Here is a 25,114-nt window from a genome sequence, read left to right as displayed (position 1 = left end):
CACACATACAGAGAGCATAAACCATGCTCTCTGTATGTGTGTATATATATCTCCTCAATATATGTTCCATTCTATATGCATCCGAAGAAGTGGGCTGTAGTCCACGAAAGCTTATGCTCTAATAAATTTGTTAGTCTCTAAGGTGCCACAAGTACTCCTGTTCTTCTTTTTGCGGATACAGACTAACACGGCTGCTACTCTGAAACCTGTTAGTAGGTAGAAGTAACTACAAAGAAAACTGGGGTTTGTATGCTCTATGTGGAGGGCATAATTGCAGAGTAATTGCTAAAACACCCTGTAATGCTTCCAGCTACTACTGCAATGGAAGATACAAATGAGTTCATCCATAAATAACATCAATATATTCTCATTTAGGGATAATGCTACCAGGGAAAGGCCAGGGAAGAGTGGGGGATATAGATCTTCATATTGATTCTTCCCTTAAGTATTTTCTTGGCACCCAGATATCATGGTGATGGGTGCTGATGAGATGAGATTAGACACCCAAAGGAATACGTGCAGTTGCAGCAGTGTTATTGTTGACTTTTCTTCACAATGTCATCATCTTGGGTCTTACGTCAAGACAAGCAGACTATTGAATAAAGCTCTCACTCTTGCTGAGAGGGCATGTGGTTGTCTGGGGAGCAGAAAGATTGTTTGCTTTAAAATCAGATACTCAGTCAATGGCACAGCAGGGAGATGCAGCTATTCCGATGGGAAATGAAGTTTGGTTTTTAAGGTTCTTTTTACAAACGAGGCATTTCTGTCCCCTGGCCAACTATTCCCTTGTCAAAACAGCACCACTGCAGGTTAACTGGCACTTGCACGGATGCACCAAAGATGTTGCTAACTACCTGTTGACAGTGATGGTTTCCAGCATATTATCACTGTATCACATGTATGTAGCTCATATTCCCATGACATGCTGCTGTTTATAATTAAACACAAAAAACTACACTGAAGAATAGTATTATGTCTGCAAAGTCAAGTGCTCAGAAGTTTAGGAAAGGCCAGAATTAAGGCTGCTTGTGCATGTGCATTACAATACAGTCTTTAATTACATGGATCACGTAAGTATTTTTCCACAGGGCCCCAGCCAGCCCGAGTGTCTCTTTCTGGGCTCCTCATCCAATTCCTCCCTCACTCCTTCCTTGGGGCATTGTCCCAGTCTCTTTGCCCAGCCAGCCCCAGTTCTCCCACCACACCTCAACTCCATGTCAGATATGTCTCCTCTCCATCTCTTACCCCATTCCCCCCTACCCTGGTTCCTAGTCCCAGTCTCCTTGCCCAGCCAGTCTGTTTCCCCAGCTTCCCCCCAGCTCCTTGTCTGATCTTAGCGTTTCCCCTATTGGGATCCCCTCCGAGACCTTCTCCACTCAGCTTATCCAGTACCCCTTGTCCTGATTTGGGAGAACACTTTCTCCAGTTCTCTGGGATCCAAAAACTCATTCGACTCCAACTCGTCATGCAGGTTACTTGAATAGGCATGTAACAGCCCTATGCCCTGGCTGGCTAGGCCCAGACGCAGGGAACTTAGGTACACCACAATTCCAAATCACGTCACACACACTACACAGTTTATGGACATTCTTCCTAGCTGCTATCTTCTGTACTTCTTGAATCTTGGACATTGCACAGATTGTGTAAGGACCAATCGCTTTCGTCCTCACTTCGTCCACATTTCAAACTTATCAGTTCAAAGCGTGTCCACTTACCTCAACCAGCCCCATAACACCATCTCCAGCCTGTTACTCCCTTGCTTACAGTTTAACCTTGCACTCAGATCAGGAATGCCCAGCAAGAGCTATGCCTACAACCCCCAACTAACTGGCTCCCAGTCCCCCGTTTCCCTCACCAGCTCCCAGTCACAGTCTCCTTCCCCAATCAGTTCCACTCTCCCCCTCCCACTGGCTCTCAATCCCAGTTTCTGTGCCCAATCAGTCCCAGTCTCCCTCTGCCCCCTCTTTTGGCTCCCCATCCCATTCTCCTTACTCAACCAGCCTGCCCCCCCTCCTGCCTTTCAGTCAGTTTCTCTTCCCCCCTCCAATCCCAGTCTTACCAGACTCCTTGTCCCAGTCTACTCCTGTCCTCCGCCCTACCCCCGTTCTGGCTTTTGTCCCAGCTACATTTGACTCAGACAGTTTCCTCTTCCACACTGCCTGAGTGCCAGCCAGGGAGGTCATTCAGAGCACAGGGGAGACAAGCTCTCTGCTCTCGGCACTAGTGCCCAGCCTGGCGCAATTGAGAGCAACCATTAGTCCAGCTTTGCCTCAGTCGTCCTAGGCTGGTGCATGCTCAGTTGCTCTGATAGCAGTCTGGTTAGCTTAGGAATTGGGACAGGCTTGAGCATGCTCAGGGAGGACAGACTCTTCAGAGGTTTTGGCTGAAAACATGGAAAAAGTCTCAATTGTGATTTTTCAAAGGCTTATAACTTGGCCAAATTTGGGTAGTTTGGGGACAGCAAAAGGCACAGGCTTGTTGGCAATTTTAGGTAGGAGTCCTACAATCAGGCTCGAGCTAATCACAATATTTTGCGCAAGGAGTGGATTTTATCCAGTGCAGTGAGGATATTTCCAGAAGCCTGAACATGCAGAGTGCCGTGCTGTACAATGTTCTGTGCCTTCTCTCCTAATAAGCCTGGCTTGTGAGTGTTTGCTTAACAGTACATTAGCCATGGGACACAGTGTGTATATTGTGCACAGTGCGTATATTGCTGCACCCTCCCCACTAATCCATCTCACTTGGGCTACCTGCACCATTCTAGACCTCTAAACAGCTTCAAACAGCGGCCATTTTTAAAATCGGCCTGTCAAGGAAACATTTCCTACTTTCCCATCCAGTTATGGAATTTGTCTTCTAAATTTCACAGGCCTCAGACTTAGGATGAGCTCAGTCCTAGCTCAGTGACTCCTCAGGGCTAGAAATAGGAGCTTTATACCAGGGGTTACCAAGGATAAAGCTTTTGCCTCTCGCCCTGGTGGACGGTGAGATATTTACCTTTGAATCATGACATTACTGAGGCTAGAAACACTACTACAGGTCAGTCTGGAGGTTTATTAGCTCTGAGGCTTGTATTTATGGTACAAAGGCAGCCATAGGGACAGGACAAATATCACCAGTGAATATCTTTAAAATCCTACCTATCTGTTTTATAGCCACACATAAGGCCTTTCAAATGGAGTTTGAATTGCAAACGAAGCTACATTTCCTTTAAAATGCAAGGCGTATAGTGTACGAAAAGCATGATTCAGTGGAGTGGCACAAAGGTTGCACTGGCTCTTGGTTGGGGTAAGCTGCATCACTCACTCTTGGCTTCCTCACAGGTGAGTCATGCGGGATTCCAAACTCATGCAAATAAAGCTGAAGCCAGCTGCTTTGCTCTCTATCTATTTATGTGTCTGTCTGTCTGTTTATCAATCCTGAAATCCAGGAGCAGAATTAAGTGGGTTTTATGATGTTAGAACCTGTAGAATATTTGCCCTTTAATTAAAAGAATCTAAATATGGCCTTCTCCTGGCCAGAGAAGGAGAGACACCCCTGTCAATAGCTGTTGATCGGATCACATTTTCTGTAGCCACTTTTGTGCTGGTTTTTTGGCAAAAAGGTCAGCTCTGTTGTCAGAGATACATGTCACAATCATCTTCATGGATATCACTGTAATTGTGTTTGATGACTCACTTGTTTAACAGGAACAGACTGCTTGTTGCTATAGCAATTCTTCAGTGAATTCTCCTTGGAGGGAGAGAGAATACCTTAATTACAGTAATGGCTCTTTGTCATGAGAAAACACAACCACCAACAATTATAATCCCGATGAGTTGTGAACTCAACCCTAGTTCGCTGTAACTTTTAAAGAGAAGTTTTACATTTAACCAATTTTAGTAGATGTGACTTTATTTACTTGTAGCAGCTGCCAAGGAGGGCTCTATTCAATCTTACAGCTAAGGGGATGGAGCATGCAAGAAGCCCTTTGAGTGCAGACTGCTCTTTGACTTCAGTGCGAGTTCCTTGCACAGGAGGCTGATGGGAGCAAGAGTTTTCTACCTGTACCTAAGGCCTTTCAAAGGGAGTTTTGAGGAGGATGAAGCTGTAGGCCCAGATTCTCAAAGGCATTTAGGCTCCTACCCTTTCAATGGAAGTTAGGAGACTAAATATCTTTGAGGATCGGGACCATATCATTGGGAAGAGTCTTGGGGCTAGTCCTCAGCTGTGGATTGATTGCAGGTGTAGCAGGGAGGCTTGGCTTCCCTCAGAGGCAGATACAGAGGGAATGCCACAAGCCGCCTGGTGGTCTGAGCCAGGGGGACCACACCCCACATGCCGGAAGCAGAAGGGCGGGACAGGAAGAGGAAGTATAAAAGGCAAGCCCTGCAGCTCAGTTGGGAGGGAGCTGCTGAGGAAGACAGATGTATCTTCCCTGATGCTGGAGCAGGACGCCGAGGACCGCGCTGCCTGCCCTGAGGGCCTCCACGAGCTTCCCGAGACCCCTGCCACTCCTGATGCTGAGGAGCTGCTACTGCTACCCTTGGCAGTATATCCCGGGGAGACAGAGGATGACCCTGGGACGCAGGTACACCTGAGGGCGAGAATAGGAAGGAGCTGCTGAATGGGTCCAGTCTTGTCCAGCATCACAGCATCAAAATTTGCTGCTTGGGGAGACAGCAGTTCAGCTCCCAAGAAAATACCCGAGTGGCCTAATTTGCAAAAGAGATGAGCTCCCAAAGTCTCATCGGTTTCAATGAGAGCTGTGAATATTCAGCCCCTTTGGAAATTAGGCCACTATGTCCTAGAAGTTAGAGCTGGGAAATACTTGTGGGTGGTCAGTAGGCATTCAAAGCCAAGGAATCTGGCATAACAACTGGTTCCAGCTGGCTCTTACCAGAGCCTCTTAAAGGTACAGTTCCCCACAACACTCAGTTAGTCATCTAGACTACTCTCTTGCCAGTGCCGGACTGCTTTCTACCATGTCTTGTCCACTGCTTTATACAGTCTAGTTTTAATAATCTCAGGTGGAACTCATCACTCCCCAGATCTTCTGATGTCCAGCTGACATTTTTTTCTTCTCCTTTATTTCATCCTGGTTCACTGAGTTTTGCCCCTCCTGTCTTCCCCAAATGTATGGAATCATTCATTTAGCTAAGATACTGCAGTAGTGTCCTGCTCATTTTCAGATTGGCTCTGACCTTAGTTTTTTAATCAGATTTCTAGTTGCACATAGGTCAGACCTGTCTCTGTGGCTCCAAATGCCTGCCGGGTGCCCACATACAGACGTTTCAGTCTTTTGAGATCCTCTGCAAATAGGCCCTTTTCCCTCTTCTGGGGAGACCTTAATTGTATAGTTCTTAATTAGAGAAATGGTAATTATCACCATTGTTCATCGATGCCTTTTAACCATCCTGCTAGTGTTTTGTATAGACATGCTAACTTTAGCTTGAGTGCTTATTCAGTTAATCGCTTCAGAGAAACTAAACACATGTGATCATTCTTTATGTTATAGTCAGCAGAATCCAGTCCTTCTATCACTCAGTGGGGGGCTGACTTTTCTTAACCCCAGCTTGTTTACCGTGCTATGGTCCCACCTCTCTGAACTGTGGATAGACGTTACTGAGGCAGTCCTGCTAGCCCACGCTAGCTTTTTGTTTAGGTTTAGAATGGTCCTATAATATTTAGTCTTGATGTTAGGGGATATTTCTGTTTGTTCTCATCTTATACTAGCTCAGTTTTAACAACTATTGTAACTGACTAAAAACAGTGCCGGGGGAGGGGAGGCTGGAAAGTCTCATCCTTTTATTTTATTTACTAAAGTAATAAAAATAAAAACAAACAATGGAGCATGACCGAGAATTGGGCATCAATTTCAATACATTATTCGATTTCATTATTATTATTCTTTTCTACTTGTGAATGCAGAGAAACTCAGGAACCAATACTGGTATGTAACAATTACATCAACACCATAATGGATGAAACTGGACTTGGAAAACCCCTTAACTTTGTCTCTCTCTAGCCTCCTTCCTGTTAGATACTTTTCTTTCATTTGCAAAGAGTGAAGCAGAATGTAGGTTAAGCTGAACAAACAGAACTTTATTAAACCTGTGCACTGCTCTGGCTATGTGGCTGCATTGCTTTTGACCTTACTCTCCACATTCCCTGTTTTCCTGGTGTCCCATCAATAACAGCCCCTCCAGTGAATGTGGGCCCTCTGGCTCTAGTTCCACTCATCATGATACAGCCTTTCAATTTGATAAACATCATAATATAAAGAATTAATTGATGCCCCACTCCGTGTCCTTTATTTAGAGGTTGTTAGCACATAGCTAAGTTGGCATCTTGTCTTTACCATAGACTCAGCTGGTTTACGTGGTCTTTGATACAGTTTGGTCTCCTCAACAGGTGACCACACTGGGAATTACCGAGCTCTGTCTCCCCATCACCTGTCTCTGATTCTAGCAAGTGATCTCTTGTGCAGCCTCCTCCCTTCCTGTGGGCTTGGCCTCTGAATGATTCTGTCTCTTTGTTTTGTGAAGGTCTCTGTAGGCTCTCTCTGGCTTTGTCTGATGGCTGGTGTCTTCTGTTCCTTCGGATCACTTGTTCCTCTTGTGTAGTCATCTCAAATGACCTGGGTGCCACTGCATGACTCCTTTTGTCCATTACTTCTGGTGTCTCGCTAATGGCTGTATCTTCACAAAAGAGCCTGTCTTCAGGGCCAGCTGGTCCTTGGCTGACCCGTCATACTCTAGTATCTGCTTTCTCTGATTGTTGACCATCTCCTCTTGATGGAGCCTCCCCCGTTCTGGCTGCAACAGGTCTTCCCTCACTGGTAGCACGGTTTTGGTTCCTCATCCCATCAGTGCTGTACTGGATGGTTTGGCACGCCTGTGATAATGTAATTCCTAGGTGCCAAAATGCTAGCAAAGGGTCTGAACTAGAAGAAACAGCCATATGTAAAAGTCTCTTACCTCTTTTCACAGCGGATTCCACTTTACCATTACTTTGTGAGTATGCTGCGGATAGGGTTGCCAGGTGTCTGACTTTTTTACCAGAATGCCCAGTCGAAAAGGGACCCTGGTGGCTCCGGCCAGCACTGCTGACCGGGCCGTTAAAAATCCAGTCAGTGGCGCAGCGGGGCTAAGTCAGGCTCCCTGCCTGCCGGCTCCGCACAGCTCCCAGAAGCACCGGCATGTCTTCCTTCCATCTCCTACGAGTAGGGGCAGCTATAGGGCTCCGCACGCTGCCCCTACCCAAGCCCTGGCTCTGCAGTTCCCATTGGCCGGGAACCACAGCCAATAGGAGCTGCGGGGGCAGTGCCTGCGTATGGGGCAGCGTGCAGAGCTGCCTAGCCCCACCTCCATGTAGGAGCCAGAGGGGAGACATGCTGCTGCTTCCAGGAGCTGCCTGAGGTAAGTGCCACCCAGATGTGTAATTGTCTGATGGCTTCTCTGCTACCACCATGCTGCTGATTCAGGTTGTTCTGGCCTCTACAGGTGCTATGATATCCTTGCTCTGCAGAGACTTTCAAGCTCCTTGCATACTGGATTATGCAATGCCACTGGAATTTTCCTTCCTGTAAGCACACAGGTTCCACTGTAGGGTCTACTTCCAGTTGCAGCTTTCCTTTGAGGTCTTTGAAAACACCCCTATATGCTTTTAAAATTGTCTCCAATGTCCATGGGACACCCCCTTTTGCTTCTTGCACTGCAGCTATAAAATTCTGATGCTGCACCCTGATCAGATCCATGGCTTGTATGGCCATATTCCCCCAGAAGGGTCTGCGGTGCTTACCATCCACCATCACAAACTTCAGTTGGTACCATCTGTTATTTTTTGGGATACTTACTATGAGGTCACATTTTCCTATTGATTGTATTATATTCTCATTTACATTATTGGATTGCAACTGCTCTTTGTAATGGGTGTGTGCGAGTCCAATTCACCTCGAGGAAACACATTGCAGGAGGCCCTGCTATCCAGCTGAAATCGCATGACGTTTCCCTATTGACATTGTTGCATGCATGGAGGTTGGTATTGTCCCTTGTTGCTTTCCTGTCTTGACAGCCTGAACTTGATATGATGTGGGACTCAAGGAGAGAGTCACGGTGTTATCACCACTGTCTGATGAGCCATCCCCCTTTTGTACAATCTGAATCTTCCTGAGAGCCTCTTCTGCTCTTGCACACATTGCTAAATGGTCCAATTTGCCACATTGCAATGCTCTCCTAGTGCAGGGCACTTCTCTTTACTCACTCATGCTGTCTACCAGAATAAATGCATCTCACTATGGGCATGGAACACTGCTCTCCTTTGCTGTCATCTCAGTGCATGTACCTCGGGGGGTGTTGTGCCCGCTATGGCTTTCACCATGTCTCTTGAGGCTTCTGCCACACACCTCATGTCTAGGCATGTGTCCAGTGTGAGATCACCTTTCTGGAGCAGTCCGTCCTGCAGGGGGTGTTCCCAAATGCCACAGACCAAACTGCCCCAAATTGGAGGATCTGTCAGGTCTCCAAAATTGTAGCAGGCACTGTGCGTAAGGCAGTAACCTAGGGTCCCTCCCCTTCAGATTAATCTCTAGTGAAAAGCCTGCGTCGCTCCACAGATTCATTCTGCTTTGGGGACCAACAGGTCTCCAGCGCTCCTTGGACTGCTGTGATGAACTTCTGCGGTGGTGAGCTTCAGAGTGTTGCTGAAATCTCTGCCTGGCTCCCCAATAAGGTGAACTCATAGTTTTACTTTCCTGCTGTTGTCATCCTCCTGCATGACCAGGTCTGGGTACAGCTTGAACTCCTCCTTCCTCTGGGTCCATCCTTGGCTAGGTTTGGTGTCTGCATCCTTCCTGTTAGATACTTTTCTTTCATTTGCAAAGAGTGAAGCAAGGCTTCAGACCAAGTGCCCTGGCTCACGCTGCCAGCTGCTGCACTTCAGAGAACTCACCACTCAGATGTTGCCCCCACGTTTCATTAGCAAAGCACGCAGCTGAGTGCAGGCTCAGTTGAACAAAGGGAATGTTGTTAAACTCTGTGCACTGTTCTGTTCGTGTTCTGCTCTGCTGAGTTGCTTCCAGCCTAACTCCCGCATTCCCTGTTTTCTTGATGTCCTGTCAATGGCAGTCCCTCCAGGGAACACTGGCGCTTGGACTCCAGTTCTCCTGATCAGGATACAATCTTCCTAGTCCACAAAGCAGTATCATGCCATACAAGTTATTCTCGCCACTGTACAAAACACGAAAGACATTGCCCCAGATCTCATGAGTCTACATTCTGTACGAACAGCTCAGATACACTGAGGGGCCCAGAGGAATGTGTTATTTTAGTGTATTTTTATTGATGGATTATTGGTAATGGATTTGGGATTGCTGGTGGAAGTGAGTGAGTGGGCTTTGCAGAAGACATCGTGACGTTTTTATCCTGCCTGCTTTGTACATGCCTATACATTCATCAATCATTTTCTTCGGATAAGGCTTTGAGCCAACTTTCATTGAAGTCAGTAGGAGCATTCCACTTGAAAGCAGAGGGAGCTGGAAAGCAGTCAGGCATAGCTGTCGAATTACAGTAAACTAGAACCTCCTATTTACAGGGACCCACTGTTTTAATTCTACATCTGAGGACACTTTAGCGATGTGAGTACCATGTAGTCACTTTAGCTATGACCGAATGACTGTATATTCCTGGGGAAGACATTTGAGAGAAGCATAGTTAAGCTCCATTATGCACAGAGTATACTTACCGAGTAAATAAAAGACTTTTCCTACATTGTAACATTTCTGTTGCCACCTTCCAGAGCCCCTGAGGAATGGTGAGATATGGAGAAATTATTGCAACAAGAGTGGGGAAAGGTAAGGAAATCATTCATTCATTCATTAAACTAAGATGTATTTGACGTTACCTCATCTCTGCGCAGGCTCAGCTGAATGACTCGGTGCTTAAGACACTTAAGGCTTGTCTACACTACAAAAATTACTCATTGCTGACAATGGGAGTCAGCAATGAGGGAGTTGAGTTGGAGCTAAGCAGGTTTTAGATGCAAGTGTAGCCAACAACAAGGCATACTAGGTCACTTTTCAGAAGCCTCTGTTAAAACCTGCTTGTCGATGGAATTTCACTGAGGATGATTCTGGCTCCGTGTCTGTGAGCCTGAAGTGTTTTTGACAGACAGCCAAGCACCTGTTCTGACAAAGGGACTGTAAGATGGTTGGGATGGAGCTGTGACACACAAGTTTCCCATAGTAGGTGGGGGCTGGGTTGTGTGTTCGAAGCAGCCTGCGTAGAACTAGCAGACAGAGCTGCTGCTGGCTGGAGCCCCAAAAGGGCTACTGCAGCTTTTTATATTCTGTTGCTCCTTGTTCAAAGCATTAATGGGAACTATGTAGCTTCTGTGGCTGGATCCTGCACCACTGATGACAATGGGGGAGGGGGATTGTTATTGATGTCCCCGGAAGCAGGATCAGAGCTACTGGAACTACAAACAGTTCAAGAAAGATTATCCTGAGGTGTAGCCACTTATTTGTCTCCCAACAAAGCATTAACCCATCCCAGAATTCCACACCCTTCTTGGCCACGTGTAAGACACAATGCATGTCTCATTTACAGTACACTCTGACAACCACCATTTTTGACTGAATACTCTCCTATATTGGCAGGCACCGTTACCAGGTAACAGGCAATGATGACTCAAGGAGCTGAGAGAAATCTCATAGCAAATTGTTCCTTTAGCACTTCCAGTCACCTGTTACTGAACCTCTGCAGGGATTTTTCCTGTTCTCTTTAAGCCAGGAAATTCTATGTCTCATGGTTACCTGATGTATGTTATGATGCTATCAACATGCTGTTATTGCCATGCAGCCTGTTTTACTTGATGCTGCTGAAAGATGCCAGATTGACAAGCCTAGAGGTCCTCTATTTATCCACAGAATAGGAACAGCTCAGACAAGGATGGTATAAGCATCCCCCATGCTGTCTCTCCAAAGTGCTACAGTTCTGACCTGTACATCTGACCTCTACATCTCTGACCATCCCTTACTAACAAGAGTGGTAATTGAAATGATAGCTTTGTAGTTCACTTCTGCAATCCCTGCATCTTTGTGTACAGCGCTATTCCAGCATTGCTTTGGAGGTGTTTGCTATCTCAGCCTGTTTGTTTGCAAACACTTGTATCATGATGCCAGAACGTGTTGAATTGCAGAGTGAATCACACATGCTGCTCAGTGTCTCAGGAACACTTGGGGCTTTTTATTATTTATTATTATTATTATTATTCTACTGTTTGTAAACATCTGCATAAAGATGATACTGAGATTTTTTTTAATGTTCTAGAATGAGCTTTGCACTTTACAAAATTCATATTCTTATTCAATATTTGTATTACAGTAGTGTCCGGAGGCCTTGCTCAAGATCAGGGCCCCACTGTACTGGGAGCTCTTCAAATAAAGACATGGTCCCTGGCCTTGAAGAAATTAGAGTTAAGATGACAAATGAAGGAAGGGTGGGGGTAAAGGGCACAATCAAGCTTTTATAGCCATAGCTACTGTGATCTCATCAGATCTCTTAAGCAATGTTAAGCTCTTTAATACTGATATGGGAGCTCGTCAAGGAAAATCTAGGTAGGAAACCCCTGTAGCAGGGGTGCTGGAACAATTTGTATAGTTGTGGTGTTGAGAGCCACTCAACCAAACTGTAAACCCTGTATATGATGGAAATCACTTCAAGCCAGGGGGTACAGCAACACCCCCAGCCATCCTAGTTCCTGTGGGCTGTAGGAAATGATATAAAACAGGTTAGTAGGTGGCATGCTTTCTTCTGAGAATACTATGAAAGCTCTGGAAATGGGGTTGTAAACTGCACCTCTCAACCTCACCAGAGGGCGCTGCAGAGCACTTCTGCTTTGGTTTAGTGAAAATGGGACGTTCTGCAATGGTTTAAGGTTATATCCCAGTTCTATGTGGTTACAGTTACCTACAATCATTTGATGTTTAGCTTTTTATAACCTAGGCTGATGGCTTTTTATATTTCATTTGCGGTGACAGTGACATGGCAGCATAGGGAACTTTGTACAAAAAATAAGATGAGTGGGAGCTCAGGCTAAACTATACCACTAATAGATTCCTCATGTTACTAGTATTATTTATCAGGAGCCTTTAGCAATATGAGCTAAACCACAGGTCCTGATTTCCTCTGTTCATCGTGGAAGTGGACTCCTCTCCATACCCTGTCCCCCCCAGCCAAAAAATGTTTATCCTTGGGTCACACATGATATTTAAAAACAACCTTTAAAATATTATCTAGCTGAAATAGCTTTGAATCATAGATTCAGGGCAAAGCTGACGAGGCAAGTCCCAGTCATCTGCCTTTGCAACCCTAGCAGACAAGTGGCATCTGTCAAATAGACACTCTGACAGAAGCACAAGGAAAAGATAGGGCATGAACTAGCAATGCCTGTTAGCATGCTAGAGTTAATAGAACAATGAGTAACAATTTTAACTCAGTGCGCTGGGATTTATCTGACCTGCCAGGCAGAGGATGTGGAATCTCAATGGACAGTCATATTTTAATGGTGTAATCTGACACTGTTCACTCTGAGTCCTCAATGCTTGGAGCAAAGAGCATTGATGCATGTAGCTACAGTGAAACCTTGATCCTTTCTCTCTGCTGTGCGTAGCAATGGGTGCTGAGTAACCAAGAACCTGAATCATTTGTTCTGTGTGCACTAGAGAATAGCCTTGATGTTAAGCTGAAAACCTGCCTGAAAAGGGTGTCAAACAACCCCTAGTGTGGTGAGGGCCTAAGGTGATTTAACTTGCGGCTTTTAGTGTAACAAGTGTTGGTTATGCCTCAAGCTGAGCAAACTCACTCAACCAATTTCTTCTGCGTCTGTCTGCAAATTGCTGCCAGCCACCAGACAATTTTCTCAGGTCTGTTTGTTTGAAATTATTCGCCAATTTTTTTCTGCAGACTGAGTTATTTGCAGAGATTAGTTGCATGATCTTACATGGTATTATTGGAGAAACAGCATGTTATCGTGTAACTATCAATTGTGGTCCTGATTTGCTTTTAACTTTGGACTCAATCCTGCAAGGGAAGGAAGTAGGGGAACTGGCAGGGGTTGTGACTGCTCCATTTGGTAGAAGGGTATGTTCACCCCTTGCCACAGAGGTTCAGAATCTTGGGGTACTTTTGGACCTGACCCTGCTCTTGGTAGCAACAATGGCTTGTATTGCTTTTTTACTTTTCTGCATTGCTGACGGTTTTCAGCCTTCTCTTGATAAGGCTGCTCTCACCACAGTTATAGATACCTTTGCATCTCCAGGTTGAACGGTTGCATTGAACTATACTGGGAACAATCCCAAAGACAGCTTGGAACTTACAGCTATGCAAAGTGCAGTGGCCCACTTGCTTAAGTGGAATGGGTCAGCTATAAAGCAGTATACGGCATGGGACCTACCTCTTGTAGGGTCCATCTTTCCCCTTGAATACCATTGCAACTGCAAAAGTCAACTGAAGAACCCACTCTAGTGGTCTGTAGAGGTGTGCTCTTGAGGACTGGAGGCAGGGCATTTTCAGGAGGGGTTCCTGGCTGTGACATCCACTCCCTCTCAGAGCAGAATGCAAGGCATGTTTGGTAGTCTAGCATCGAGCATATAGACCGGGGTAGGAAACCTATGGCATGCGTGCCAAAGGCAGCATGCGAGCTGATTTTAAGTGGCATTCACACTGCCTGGGTCCTGGCCACCAGTCCGGGGGGCTCTGCATTTTAATTTAATTTTAAATGAAGCTTCTTAAAAATTTTAAAAACCTTATTTACTTTACATACAACAATAGTTTAGTTATATATTAAAGACTTATAGAAAGAGACCTTCTAAAAACGTTAAAATGTATTACTGGCACTCAAAACCTTAAATTAGAGTGAATAAATGAAGACTCGGCACACCACTTCTGAAGGTTGTCGACCCGATATAGACCATTGCTAGGTTAGTTACTGTGATTGCCTAGGATGTTACAGGAAAGGGAGGTGTTGGAACTAACATTTGTCGTCAGTTTATTGTGTTGCAACAACAGCAATGGGTGCATAGAATAATTTTTATCAGTCAAATATGGGAGCACACTGGGGTCCTTTCAAACATGTCTGACAAGAGACAGTTAAGCACTAGCAGATAATGTAGATAGTGGTTTATCCTCTCACCGATGGTCTGATCCTGGAGCAGACTTAGCAGGTAGCAGAGTTGTCCACCAGGTGATTAGATTTGCCACACGAATGAGTTGTGCACAATGTAATACCCAGCAAATGCACCAAGAGCCCTGTGGTCTGTAAGCAGTGTTTCTGCTGGATGGGAGGGAGCCACTCTCCTTGACCAAACAGGAAGATGCTGGTCTTTTCTTGAAGGTGCTTGTAGTGGGGCAGCCGCCCCACTCCCTGAGAATTTAGGCTGCAGGAGGCCAGTGGGCCTGCGCAGACAAACAGCGAATAAGAGAAGAGCTTATTGGGAGCCAATCAGAGCCCAGATTGGAGGCAGTCAATCAGGGCCAGGCTCAGGCCTATAAAAAAGGCTGCTCAGAAAGAGAGCAGTCAGTCTGTGCCAGACTTTCATGGGGGAAGGTCTGTCTCCAGAGGGGGAGACTAGCACCTGGGACAGCGCAGTGCTGGGCAGGCCCGGGGGAGCAGATGGGAACTCCAGCCTGGTGTCTGCCAGACTGCAGGCCCTGAGGGGAAGGGCCTAGCCGGTGCGAGGGGCCAAAGGGGAAGCGTCCCAGGGAAGTGGACAGATGGAGGGGAGAGAAGGAGGACAGCGAGGCTGCCGCCAGAGGGTCCCTGAGCCAGGATCCAGAGTAGAGGGTGGCTGGGTCCCCCCTTCCCTCCCTTGCAGTACACCCAGCTATCAGCCATTATAGACTACACCAGATCCCTGACAAGAGGGATTAGACGTTGGGGGTGTGTGTTTTGACATGGTGGCTGGGGCGTAGAGAAACTGCTGATCAACCTCCCCCCCCCACCCCGAAGGGGGTGTGGATGGACTAAGGGGCACTGCCAGAGGGCAGTGGTCGGGAAGAGGACACTGCGAGTTGGGAGCAATGCGGGTCCACCCGCCAACCAAGGGCAAGACGACGGATGGGACACCACCAGGAGAGGGCGCGCCACTGGACTGAGCTAATTCCTGGAGACAACCAGCAGGAGGTGCCAGGTGGTGAGTCCCAACCCTGTCACAGTGCTCTAGGCATATCTCCCAGACAGACACATCTATGAGCTCTCTCCTGGCTGGGGTGTCTGTAGTGCTATCTGAAGAGCTGTGCTACAGTAGTAACAAACTTTGGCTTTACAGGGTCCTCTTCCTGATCCAAGCCCATCAGTCAATTCTCTAGTCACACACAGGACTAGCTAAGTGGACAGCCATGGATAGAAATCTCCCCTCCAACCCATAACCAACTCCCAGTCATTCTGGCCAACTCTCCTGCAACTCCAGTGTAAGTGGACAGCTGAGGATAGATGGCAGACGTGCTCTGCTATCACCAGGGCCAGCGTTACCCACCTTTCCAATATCCCTGCTGGGAACAGGAGGTAATTACAGGCAGAGGGAAGAAACACATTCAGCTAGTGCAATTGCTTTCACCTTCACACTGGCTCTGGCAGAAAGACTTCATTTACACTTTGCTTACACTGTCAACTGTCTGTCACTTCACTTTCCCTTGTTTCTGCAGCCCTATGCTGCCGTCTTTTTCTTTTCTGAGCAGCTCCTATTTGGGAAACATCACATTTGCTTTGTATAGACGTACAGTCTGCCGCAGCTCAGCTGCCAGTCAGAGTTGGGATGTATGGTTGTCTGTTAGCAGGGAGGAACATGGGAAGGGCCACACTGGGTCTCACCATTGGTCCCCTCAGCTCAGCATCCTGGTGTCAGGGGTGCTATGCCTCCAGCTATAATTCAGTCTCTCTGTGAACAACTCCTTTATTGTGCCAGGCCCCAGGCTTCCCTTTTTTTGCAAGGGTTAGACCTGCGGCTCCATTACCCTCAGGGTACATCTACACTACAGCGGGGAGTCGATTTAAGATACGCAAATTCAGCTACGTGAATAGCGTAGCTGAATTCGACGTATTGCAGCCGACTTACCCCATTGTGAGGACGGCGGCAAAATCGACTTCTGCCGCTTTTTGTCGGCGGCGCTTACTCCCACCTCCGCTGGTGGAGTTAGAGCGCCGATTCGGGGATCGATTGTCGCGTCCCGACGGGACGCGATAAATCGATCCCCGAGAGGTCGATTTCTACCCGCCGATTCAGGCGGGTAGTATAGACCAGACCTGAGACTGGGCCTTCTGGCTTCTGCACTCCTGTTTCTCACCATGGCTCTCCAATGAATTCAAATGAGTTTAGACCCCAGGTAGACTTTACTCCTCTGGAGAGCAATTCCACCAGCAGGCCGGTGCAGCAATGCACAGCAGCCTTTTCAAAACAAGCCAGCATTTATTAGTCAACTGGAACACAGTATTCAAGAATCCCTAGGCTAGTCCAGAAAAGCACAACTTCACGGAGAGCCCATGTGGGCAGTGTTACCTGCTGCCTTCTCCAAAACCTCTGAGATTTCATCTCTCCTGCCCTGGGCAACAGCCATCATGTCTCAGTCTGCTCACACCCAGCCCTTTGTCTCAAGTTGCAGCACGCTGCACATGTTCCGCTTCCCTTGGCTTCCATCATTAAACGTTCGTGTCCACTGTTTGGCCTCCAGTGTATCTCCGAGGCAACTGCATTCATATGTGGACAGTTCTTGATAGCTCATTCATATGAGTGCAGATATCAATACCCCATCCATTATCTCCAGGTCCCAGAGGAGAATTTAACTCTTCCACATCCAGAGGATAACAATACCAAGCAAGTGAGGAAACCGAGTCACATATTATCCATTAAAAATATTATTGTACACATTCTTCACACTGGGTATAGCCCTTCCTAGGGTCCTGATACTCATGGTCTCACTGGCGTCCTTTTTTACCTTCTTTTCCACTCATCACTTTTGTTGCTGATGAGAAAAGGGAGAAGAAGAAAAAACAGATTCCATGAAGGACCTCCCTATTACTCATTTATTTTACCTGGAAGATGATAAGGGCCAGATCTTGTCAGATTTAATGGGACTTAGGTGCTTAGGCACTTCAGAAAATCCTCCAAAGTGCCTAGCTGCATCTTTAGCACCTAAATATCTTCTAAATGTGGCCCTAAAATATGAGAATGATGGGTGGCAGTACAACACAGCCAGCCAGCCCTCAATTGTTGTATCATGTTGAATTTAGTCTGTAATCCGTTTGGGAGAAAAGGGTCATCTCTTCACTTGTTTATGGGAAGCACCTCACATACTTTTGGGGTCTCAAAAGGAATAAAAATGTGTGGCTATGTAGGGGAGGAATGATGTGCTGGGGGGCTGGATACAGGATTTTGGTTTGATCCTGTTTCTAGTTATTGCATCTGGACTACATTTCCCCCTTCAAGTGAAGTTTCAGTCCCAAGGAAATGTTTAGAGAAAGTTCTGAGCAACTGGGATGACGCAGCACTCCTTGGCTGATTCGGTGAATGTGGGAAGAGTCGGGAAGAAGGAAGTGTAATCTACTCCTATGCTATAGTTTTGGAAAATCCGCCTCACTCTGTTGAAATCATATCACTCATTCACCTGCCATTTCTAACACCGCCGTGTGATTTCTTGGCTACGGAGTGAAATGCACAGCCCCATTACCTTGATTTATTGTTCTAAAAAAAAAAAAATTGAATTCAACCGGTGAATACATTAATAGCCGTAGGTGTCCTCATGCTGATTTATGAGATGTCTATGCCAGCGCTTCCATGTAATTGATCTCTGGGGGCAGATTCATAAATGCGCTTATGAAACTAGAATCATAAAAAATGTCTGCAGGGACAATGTGGCAGGTATGAAGGAGGAAGTCACAAAATCAGCTCAAGTAGCTGCTGCACAGATTCCTGGATCCTTGTTTAATTTTGTTAAGTGAATTTGATGCTGGTGCAAGTTCCCATATTGACAGCACCGGACGGATGTCTTTTGCTTAGCCACAGAAAAGCTGCATCATAGACAATGGCAATATAAGCATTCCCTGCACCATCAGACCTGGCTTGGACAGATACACCTCTAAGAAAAGGAAAGTAGTTCAAGCTTCACACAATTGTTGGTCCCTGTACAGAGACAATGCCAGCATTGCGGTTGTCCGTGTAACCTTAATTCAGCCCCCTTGTGCGTATTGTGATAGACCCAGGCCAGTTGGGCACAACCAAGTAGTATAAGGCAGATATACTGGCCACTGGATTAGCAGTTTTCTGTTCCCTGACTGACCAGAGCAGGGGCTGCTCCGGGCTAATGAGAACACCTGACTCCAATTAATCTGCAAAGAGTCAGGTAAGGCCATGATTAAGGTAATGTGAACACTTGACTCTAATTACGGCCCTTTTGAAGGGCTCACTCCAGTCAGGCTGAGGAGAGCCAAGTAACCAGAGGAGAGGAAGTGCAGCTGAAGGGCTGGTTAATGAAGACCCCCTGAAGCCATCAGTAAGGAAGCCCTAAGGTAAGGGTGAAGAAGAGAGAAGCGGGAGAGCTGTGGGGAAGTGGCCCAGGGAAATGTAGCAACTCTTGCAGTGAAAGGTTGGCTGCCAACAGCTGCTACCATTAGGGTCCCGGGGCCAGAACCTGGAGTAGAGGGCGGACCTGGGTTCCCCACAACCGGCCACTACAGAAACACCTCCTGGGAGGGGAAGACAGGTCCTTGTCAGGACAGGAGGCTAAACTGTTCTGAAATAAGCCCCTAGGGATAACAGAGACTGTGGGAGTTCTCTCACCAACCTCCTTGCTGGCTTATGATGAAAAGGGCTCAGTAGACTGTAACCCTGGCCCTAGAGAGAGAAGGGCTATGTGGAGGGTTGCAGTGAGCCACTGAGGCTAGCATAAACCGCCTAGAAGCGCGGGACCCATGGGGACAAGGTCGGAGCTTTGCCACAGTATGCATTATGATAGTCTTAAATTGCATGATCAGATATTATTTTCTTCACAGAACCCCTGCCTCATTCAGTACACAGGACAGACAATGCTTGAATAATGAGCAGCTATTCAATAGTTTGTTTTCTCCTCATTGTTCAATGTGTGGCCCCAGGCTATATTTATGGCACACTATTCAAACCCTACTCTGAAAACAGAATTATGAACTTCCTCAGGGCCTTTTCTATGGTGCTCATCACTATAGTACTGTATCTGAATCCTTCATAAACATTAATGAATGTCTCTTTACAACACCCCTGAGAGGTGAGGGAGTGGTATTATGCCCATTTTACAGATGGGGAAACTAAGGCAAAGAGAGAGTATTCACTAATTTCAATAACCCCAAAGTATCCATTAATGTTGGGTACCCAGTAAGAGACACCTGATTTTTTTTTTCAGAGTACTAAGCATTATATAGCACTTCATATGCTCAAATCACAGCTTGCAGCTGTCAGTGCTCAGCACTTCTGCCAATCAGATCCCTGGGGCTCAGGTGAGGTACCCTGGAAAGAGGACCACACAATTAGTTACACCTGTGAAAAGTTTGGTTTAGATGAGGAAGTCTGTGACTGAGGCCCGGGTAGAATCCAGTTCTCCAGGGCAGCACTTAATTGCCTTAACCTTGAAGCTATCCTTTCTCTTCCTGCAGTCCCCAGCCTCATTCACTGCACACCTTCATCTTCGGCAACAGATGAAGCAGGTGTCTTCCAGACAACCACCTCCTTCAGTACACAACTCTGATCCATCCCCAGAGCAGATCAACTCTGTGCACTGAATGAGGTACTAATAGGCTTTGGTACAACGTATGAAGGTGGGCCAAGCCCAGGGTATCTATACAAGTGTATTTTTTTCCCCCCTGTAAATCAGAACATAGTGATCTTGAGTTTTAAATGCACCACATGGTCAGAGATGGAACTGAAGCAAAACCCTCTGTTCTGAGCACCCCTGAGCTCCAAAGATGGCTGGATCCAGACCAGGATCTTGCAGTTCAGGCCCACCTGCATAGCTAAACTGGCCATTTGAATGGGAAAGTAAAAGTTTTTTGTCAGGGGGCTCTTTGCAAGATGGCAGCCGCAAATGTATTCTCTGGGCTGTTCAATCCATCCTCTTAAAATAGCCACGCACACTGGGTAGCCACCAGCCAATGCGCAAGAGTGAAAACAGGATGCAACAAACTTCACACAGCTGGCTTTTTAGTTTTGAAGGTCAGCTCTGAATAGCAGCCTGCTGGAGATTCACACTGTAATATTCCAGACAGGCTAACATTGTTCTATTTTTAGCCTCCAAGCCCTCTTAAAACAACAACATCGACAAAAAAACCTCATGTATTCTGTCAAAAAGAAAAGACCCAAAATATTTCAAATCTGCTGTATATCAATTCATAATGCATCTCCCATCCCTCTGCAAAACAATGAGTGTGACCCCAAGCCTTTTTCCCCAGCAGTTTCAATGAGATTGCTCTGAATTCAGTCTGACAGCAAACCATGACCAGTTATCATGGCTACACTGCAATCTCTGATCCAAAGGTATTAAAGCAGTGCAAAAGTTGGAAGGCAGGATGTAGAGACAGGCCCAAACCACACCTTGGCTCCCAACAAACCAGAACTTCAGGAAACTCACTCTGTGGCTCTGGCTATCCTTAATAACATGTGAAATGGTGGGTCTCAGATTGCCCACATTATACTTACCTAGATTAGACAGCCCACTTCTGTGTCCATCTTAATAGCTACAACATGCTCCTCAGAACAGAGGCTGTATCTTCTTCCTTGTGCGCAGTGACAAGCTGTAATAAATAACAATGGTGATGACAATATATGCTCACACAATAAACGTCATCTGATAAATTGCATTCATTGTCCCCTTGTGACTTCCTCACCTGCAGTTATCCCCACCAATCCACCCCTCCCGGGAGCACTCGTAGCTTTCCAAGCCCAGCAAAACGGACAAAGCAGAATCTCCCCAACAACCCTGACCTGGCAGAGGGGAGGTAGAGATCATGACCTAAGTGGTCATGCTCTCTAGCCTTGGGTTCCATGATGCCATGCTGACGGGGACAAAGTGACCTACTGCATGTCACTTCAACCCCCGGTGATGGGGAGGGGTTCAATGCAAAAAGCACACATTGTTTATAAGAAAAGGTGCATCTCTTTTTGCCTTCTGAATGCCACCTGCAATTATGGCTGTTACAGCTACTGGAGGACATACACACAGTGCTGGCTGGGCTTTGCATACCAAATTGCATGATGCCGGCTGTGATGCTGTATGATTGAAATATGACAATTTGTATCATTAATATTGCCACTGTTAGACAGTTGCAACAAATCTTGTACAAAATATGTCATGTAAGGTATCAAAGGAAAAGTTACAATCTATCAAATATATTACCCTGTTTGTATGTATGTATCATCTTTGTATCTAAAGTGATGAATATTGACTATGTACCAATATTTCCCATGTGTTTGCTTGTAGAGTAACACCCACAAGGTAGTTTACATTCAGTCTAGCCAGCACATCGTGAATGAACCATTCAAGTCAATGGCCCATTAAAGAACACAATAGGACATAGAAGAAGCTTGTCCCCTCCAGGTGAGCCTTCCTCTGGACACTTCAGCCAAAATATGGGTAATGGCTGCTCCTGTGAGTCATAAAAGCATGCAAGGACATGTGACTTGCTCAAGTGATCCTGGACTCCATTTTGTGCCTGTAATTTCCCATAAACTAAGATTGAGAGCAGCCCCTCCACATGTGAGAAGGTATAAAGGACCTTGGACACATCTCCATTTTACCTCTTCCCTGCTCTGCTCTCTGGACTGTGGACTTACACTAAAAGGAGCATATTGACTATGGACTGAGGACCTTCCAATCTTTTGGAAGTTACCTGAGACTTTACAAGCCAGCAGTCTGTAACATCAGTGCTGCAAATCTGATCCAAGAACATGCAATGATTGCATGTATATGACTTCCTAAACCATTTTAACTCCCCTCTTCTTTTCGTTATAAAAAAACCTTTTAGATTTTAAAAGCAGCAAAGAGTCGGATGCATCCGACGAAGTGGGTATTCACCCACGAAAGCTCATGCTCCAATACGTCTGTTAGTCTATAAGGTGCCTCAGGACTCTTTGCTGCTTTTAAAGATCCAGACTAACACGGCTACCCCTCTGATACTTTAGATTTTAGTTACTACAGAATTGGCAACAGCATGATTATTGGGTGAGATCTGAGTTATATATTGACTTGGCTATGTGGCTGATCTCTTGGCATTAGAGGACACTATATGTGATTTAAATTGGTTTTCAGTAACCACTCATTATACAGTCCAGTGTCTGGGCAGTAAAGCAGGGAGACTGCATTTTGGACTTCTTGTTAACCAGCACAGTGAGACAGAAGTTTACCTTTGTTACTAGTTTGGTATATCGTATGGAAGAATAATCACCAGTTTGGGGTGAATCTGCCCTATTTCTCAGCAGTCTGTCCTGAATCTAGTATTCTTAGCTGTGACCCACTGAGGCACGGTGACACCAGCTCCTAAAACCCAAGGGCTGTCAGGGACCTGAATCTTGAGAGCAGGAACTAGTGTGTATAGCTCTATACTGTATTATCTGTATATATCTACTGTATTATCTGTTTCTTTAAGAAAGCAAAATGAGACCAGCCCTTCACTCTGTTTACACGTGGTAAACTATCTGGAGAATGCTGGTGGCCCACCTACTGCCACACTACCCATTCTGCTCCTTTATAATGCATCAGCTCAATACAATCCCAGAGAATCAGAGCGGGAAAAGACCTAGTCAGTACCTTCCCATGACCAATGTCACTGTTCCCCCGTGGTGCCTTTGCCAGGACTTTGTCCAGTCCACTTTTAAATGATGCAAATGATGAGGATTCCACTGGAGAGACTGGGGCTAATAGCCTGCGGTGCTAGAACTGTCTGAGCCAAGTTTGTCTTTAATGGGGTTACACTAGAAACAAATCTGGCCCTCTCCCCTGCTGTCTAGTCTATATTTGCCTTTGCTTGGCTTCATCCCAATATTCTTAATTATATCCCACCCACTCGAGACCACTACAAGCAATTCCCTTTCCTCACCAGTGTTTACACTCTTCGTACCCTTGTGTACATTGCTCATGCACAGCTTTCATTGTCACTTGGCCATGCTCTCTTTGTCAGGCAGCATATACTCACCTCTGCTGGATGGCAGAGACAGGAGCACACTGCAGCAGTTCAGTACAAAATGCAGTGAGGAGGCCACATGAAGGGTTAAGAGAGCTCTGGAGTACATTGTCTAGGCTGTATAGCTGCCCACATGCCTTCTGAACACTCCTAGGCTGCTCCCTCATCTTTCTACTCCTGGTCCTCACTATTATGGCATCTGAACCACCTTGGTACTCTCCCCCTTTCCCCTCCCGCTCATATCCCATACCTCAGCCAGTCCCCATACTCCAAGGGACAATGTGGCACAACAATGATTCTGCCAAAGTTGCAGGTCTTGCCCAAATAAGATTTCTGTGGATATTTAATGAGATAATGGGTGCCTATATCACTTAGCTCGCTCCTTAGAAGTCATTCCCTCCAGCCCCTTAAATATCTGTGCTAATCTTCTCTCTCAAACCAGTATCATTCTGGCACAAGAGACAGTTTCAGAACATGTTTTAATCTGAGTCCCCCGCAGATCACTGGGGGATCCTGCAATGGTAAGTGAGGCACTTATACTTGTGCCAAAGTATTATAGAAATATAACTGATTTTTTTTTCCCAGTTGTAGCCTCATCCGTAGTGGGAGCAGTTCATGTGACAGGCAAAAAGTGCCAACGTTCTCATCTCAAACACATGCACCCAGACAATGACCATTCTACACACAATCAGACATCCTCAGCAGCAGCTAGTGCTGCTGTCTAAAGCACCCTGGTTTTCCCAGTGTCGGTATTGTTTCCTACATATTCAAAAGGGAAATAATGTAAAGTGTACTTCTCCCGCCTCCCCCATCAAAATTGTTCTCTCTACCTCCTTGGAGAATGACAATGGAACAGTCTGTAGAATGTTTCATGGCACAATGGAGGCTGTGATATTTACCAGCTGAATGATCTAGTTAGATGGATAAAAATTCCAGGTGGACATGATTAGTGTTGATTTAACAACCACAATATGTTTGATACTATATTGTATACAAAAATAAAAGCAATCTTTTCCCACAAGAGCGTACAGGAAATCTCCATGAGACTGCAAAATGCTGCCCAGCGGCGAACCTAAAGACACTGAGGAGAAATGGGATTAACACTTTTCAGCAGAGTTGATGGGTTTAAATTCAACTCAAAGAGCTGAACACCACAGCAATGTGGGAACAGATCCAAACTCTCTCAGGTGGGCTGGATCCAAATCTCTAGCTCTTTTGGAACATTCAGATTTGACTTTCAACTGAAACCCAAAACATCTTTGCGGCCTCCAAATAAGCATGGATTTTTCAAAATGGAGTGATCATGACTTTGTTTTGATTAATCAGAGTGGAAGAATTACTTCTTATGTCTTGCTTACAACACTCCTGCTAATACATCCCAGAATGATGTTCACTTTTTTTTGCAACAGTGTTACACTGTGACTCATATATAGCTTATGGTCCACTATAACCCCCAGATCCCTTTCTGCAGTACTCCTTCCTGGGCAAACATTTCCCATTTTGTATGTGTGCAACTGATTGTTCCTTCCTAAGTGGAGTACTTTGCATTTGTCCTTATTGAATTTCATCCTATTTACTTATGACCATTTCTCCTGTTTGTCCAGATCATTTTGAATTATAATCCTATCCTCCAAAGCACTTGCAATCCCTCCAGGTTTAGTATCATCCGCAAACTTTATAAGGGTACTCTCTATGCCATTATCTAAATCATTAATGAAGATATTGAACAGAACCGGACCCAGAACTGATTCCTGCGGGATCCCACTTGTTATGCCCTTCTAGCCTGACTGTGAACCACTGATAACTACTCTCTAGGAATGGTTTTCCAACCAGTTTTGCACCCACCTTATAATAACTCCATCTAGGTTGCATTTCCCTAGTTTGTTTATGAGAAGGGCATGTGAGACAGTACCAAAAGCTTTACTAAAGTCAAGATATA

General features: G+C 45.9%; 1 protein-coding gene across 5 annotated transcripts in view; it reads right to left on the bottom strand.

Moving 5' to 3' along the window:
- Nucleotides 1–353: 353 nt before the first annotated feature.
- Nucleotides 354–25,114, bottom strand: part of LOC101939167 (ubiquitin carboxyl-terminal hydrolase 12-like) — a 152,610-nt gene continuing 127,849 nt past the window's right edge. For 2 of the 5 annotated variants that reach the window (XM_005291772.5, XM_065556586.1), the window contains 2 exons: nucleotides 20,696–20,790; nucleotides 354–637 (listed from right to left, as the gene is read on the bottom strand). In XM_005291772.5, coding sequence (XP_005291829.1) covers nucleotides 20,734–20,790 — 57 coding nt within the window. In that variant the 3' untranslated portion in view covers nucleotides 354–637; nucleotides 20,696–20,733. Of the gene's footprint in view, nucleotides 20,791–25,114 lie in introns of all 5 variants that reach the window. The other 3 variants (XR_010590271.1, XM_065556582.1, XM_065556581.1) reach the window with 3 other exon arrangements.

Source organism: Chrysemys picta, chromosome 9, assembly GCF_011386835.1.
Source record: "Chrysemys picta bellii isolate R12L10 chromosome 9, ASM1138683v2, whole genome shotgun sequence".
In the NCBI taxonomy this organism is placed as follows: domain Eukaryota; kingdom Metazoa; phylum Chordata; order Testudines; family Emydidae; genus Chrysemys; species Chrysemys picta.
This window is presented reverse-complemented; position numbering and strand designations above follow the sequence as displayed.